Below are 3,589 nucleotides of genomic sequence, written 5' to 3'. Positions count from 1 at the left end.
AGCCGTTCTCCTGTGGTGTTTGCTGTCTGTTACTACCCCACTCACGGGCCAGCCTGGACCCTGCAGAGCTGGGTACATGCTGTGGAGAAGAAGAATTTGCGGATGACTGGGGCTGCGTCCTTCTGCGAGGGCTGGCAGCCACTTCAGGGCATGAAGGAGGGTGGGGGCTGTGCCTTGGCGCGATACAATAAGTAGTTAATATTAAAAAAGTTGGAATATTTTGATTTACACTAAAGTGGAGTTAAGTTTTGTCTAAGCAGTTGTGGTTTTTGAAAGTTAGAATGTCCCTCTGATAGCATGTTTTCTTTTAAAATGTTTTTACTAGACACTGTTCATTCTTTGAAGATGACAACATAGAATCACAGAATCACTAGGTTGGAAAGGATCCACAGGGTCATCGAGTCCAACCATTCCCATCAATCACTAAACCATATCCCTCAGCGCCTCATCCACCCGTCCCTTAAACACCTCCAGGGAAGGTGACTCAACCCCCTCCCTGGGCAGCCTCTGCCAGTGCCCAATGACCCTTTCTGTGAAAAAATTTTTCCTAATGTTCAACATAAACCTCCCCTGGCAGAGCTTGAGGCCCTTCCCTCTTGTCCTGTCCCCTGTCCCTTGGGAGAAGAGGCCAGCACCCTCCTCTCCACACCCTCCTTCCAGGTAGTCGTAGAGAGCAATGAGGTGTTCAGTGTGATCGGTGCCGAACACGGCTCCTCTCCCGCAATCCCCTCTGTTTGCAGCCTCCTCCCATCTCAAAGGCAAGGTCAGGCAGAGCTGGAGCCAGCTCCTAATTAGCAAGAGTTTTGACTGTTGTGAAGTTCATAATAACATTAAAATTGGAAAGGAACAGAACACGCATACGGTTTCTGGGAAAACCTACACACATGCTCGTAAGTGGGGGATCCATGCTGGCCCCAGGCGCGGTCTGGCCGCACAGGATTGATGGAGACGGCTCGCTGCTGCTGCCCAGGCCCGACGGAGGCTGCTCGCTCTCTAAAACTCCGACACGACCCTCGGAAGGCTGATCAGCCGGTGCTGTCGGTGCCGGGCGGGGCTCGGCGGGGCTCTCAGCGCCGGCCCCGGGCGCCGCCTGCTGCCGGGGGAGCGGAGGGGCGGCGGGGGATTCCTCATAAAGGAGGAGAAAGAGCCGCGGCCGCGGGATGTTCGCCAGCGGGAGGGGGCCGGGGCGCGGCGGCGGATCCGAGATCCCAAGCGGCTCCTCGGGGCCGCTCCTCGGGGCACCGCTGCCGCCTGCAAACGGGTCCAGAACCGGGGCAGCCAGGTGAGCGGCTCGCGTTTGCTCCCGCCTGCGATCAGAGGGGTGGCTTTAATTACCCGAACCCGCCTTTAACCGGCGGGGGAGGCTGGGTGCTGCGGCCGGAGGGAGGGCGGGCGGCCCTGGAGGAGCGGGGCGGGAGCAGGCAGCGCCCCCCGAGCTCTCCCGCCGCTCGGCGCTGCGAGGGGATCGTCCTCCCTCCTCTCCGGGCGGTGGAGCTGATGCCTACAGGTGAATCCCTCCTCCCCTCTCGGAACGCCAAGTGAGCTGGGTGCCTGCGGGGATAGCGGTTTGTTTCCCTTTAACGCAAGGAAAAAGGACTGGAAGGGGAGCGACCGGTTTAATTGCGTCTGTCAAGAACGCACCGTGAAATTCCCGAGATGGTGTGAAGGATTTCGTTCCCTTTCTCTCCCCCTGCTCCTCTCTTTCCCCTCTGCTCCCTTCCTCGCCCTTCTCCACCTCTGCATAGGGGTGTGTAAACTTGAAGCACTCGGGCTCTTTCCAGCTAGAACCTTCACAATCGCAGCGCGGCGAACATGCCCGAGCAGAGCAACGATTACCGGGTGGTTGTGTTCGGAGCAGCAGGGGTTGGCAAAAGCTCCTTGGTCCTTCGTTTTGTAAGGGGAACTTTCCGGGAAACCTATGTTCCCACAATCGAAGATACGTACCGGCAGGTGATCAGCTGCGACAAGAGCATCTGCACCCTCCAGATCACAGACACGACGGGCAGCCACCAGTTCCCGGCCATGCAGAGGCTGTCCATCTCCAAGGGGCACGCTTTCATCCTGGTGTACTCCGTCACCAGCAGGCAGTCCATGCAAGATCTTCAGCCCATCTTCGAACAGATCTGTCAGATTAAAGGGGACATTCAAAAAATCCCAATCATGTTGGTGGGGAACAAAAGCGACGAGGCCCAGAGGGAGCTGGATGCCGGCGAGGGGCAAGCGTTAGCCAGCAAGTGGAAGTGCTCCTTCATGGAGACGTCGGCCAAAATGAACTACAACGTGCAGGAGCTCTTCCAGGAGCTCCTGAATCTGGAGAAAAGGAGAACTGTCAGTCTCCAGGTGGATGGAAAGAAATCCAAGCAGCAGAAAAAGAAAGATAAACTGCAAAGCAAGTGCTCTGTTATGTGATTGACTTCGGCTGGACTTGCACTACTGCATGATATAATCAGAGCGTGGACTCCCACAGAAAATACACATCTGCTGGAGGTTTCAGAGGAATCCATGCCTTGTAGGGCTATTGTTTTTTCTCTAAAATCTCTGCTGGATTATCTTATGTGTTGGTTTTAAAAAGGATGGCTTTCTGCATGTTTATTTTTTTAAAACAATAAATGTTTGATGTTAGCAATTATATGTGACTACAAGTTTCTCATGCAAGAAGTTTACAGAAAAGCATCAGTCAGAAACAAACATCTCTATTCCTGTGAGTACATGCTAGTTTTAAAGAATTTCCAGCCTATTTGCTCTAAAGAAATCATAATATCTATAATGTGTACACTTCAAAAATTGTTTTTAGGAATCTATTGACCAGAGCAAACCTTTAACAAAGCTGGGCATTTGCACTGCAAATGAACGCGTATGTCGCTTCAGGTGCTTACATTTTTGGCAAACTGACTGGCTTGCCTACCAAAGATGCAGTTTTTCCACAGTAGAAGTTAAGTTTTCCTGCGTGCTCTGCAATTCCTGAGACTTCTGGAGCTCTGAGAGTGATTACAGCTATAACTGCATATAATCAGGCTGTTTGCTGTTTTACTCTGTCTTCCCCTGTTCACTGAGGCAGGGGATTCCGTGTGCTGTGGCTCCACATCCAGGGGCGATTCTCCGCATCCTTAAGCAAGAGCTGCCTCCTTCAAGAGGGTAATCAAGTTGTTGTAAGTACCAGTTGATACCAGCTGGTTATCTTGGCAATTCACCTTTCTTTTTGCAGCTGTCACACTGATTTTGTAAGTGGCTGAAGATACTCTTGGTGTCTTCTTGGAGTTCTCTTAGTTATTAGGCATTTTCATTTCCCCTCTCATTTCATCTGAGTGACCCAGGTTTTAGTTGAGACTGGGGACAAGTTGGTTTAGGTAACACTGTTTCAGGAAGAAGCATCTACACCTGGAAACTGCGTGTATAAAGCAAATTCCTCTCTGACAGAACCTCTTAGCAGACAAGTCCTGCAGATGAAGGGACTGGAGACATAAGCTTCCTCTCTCTGTTGTCTCCCTCCGCCCGCCTTTTTCTTTCTTTGGCTATTGTTAACAAGAGATAAGCATGACACTCCTCATCAGAAGTGCACGGCAGAGAAAGATTTCAGGGAAGGAAGTGC

The 3,589-nt window shown here is 52.0% G+C and overlaps 1 protein-coding gene across 1 annotated transcript; it reads left to right on the top strand.

The window, feature by feature from the left end:
- The first annotated feature begins 1,740 nt into the window (after window positions 1-1,740).
- On the top strand, window positions 1,741-3,355 carry LOC138723122 (GTP-binding protein Di-Ras2-like). The gene has a single exon (XM_069862013.1). It carries the CDS (start codon window positions 1,813-1,815, stop codon window positions 2,407-2,409), a length of 597 nt encoding a protein of 198 aa, XP_069718114.1. The 5' UTR covers window positions 1,741-1,812; the 3' UTR covers window positions 2,410-3,355.
- Window positions 3,356-3,589: the final 234 nt, after the last annotated feature.

Source organism: Phaenicophaeus curvirostris, chromosome 8 (genome assembly GCF_032191515.1).
Source record: "Phaenicophaeus curvirostris isolate KB17595 chromosome 8, BPBGC_Pcur_1.0, whole genome shotgun sequence".
Classification (NCBI taxonomy): domain Eukaryota; kingdom Metazoa; phylum Chordata; class Aves; order Cuculiformes; family Cuculidae; genus Phaenicophaeus; species Phaenicophaeus curvirostris.
The sequence above is the reverse complement of the archived record's forward strand: the minus strand, read 5'-3'. Positions and strand labels throughout refer to the sequence as shown.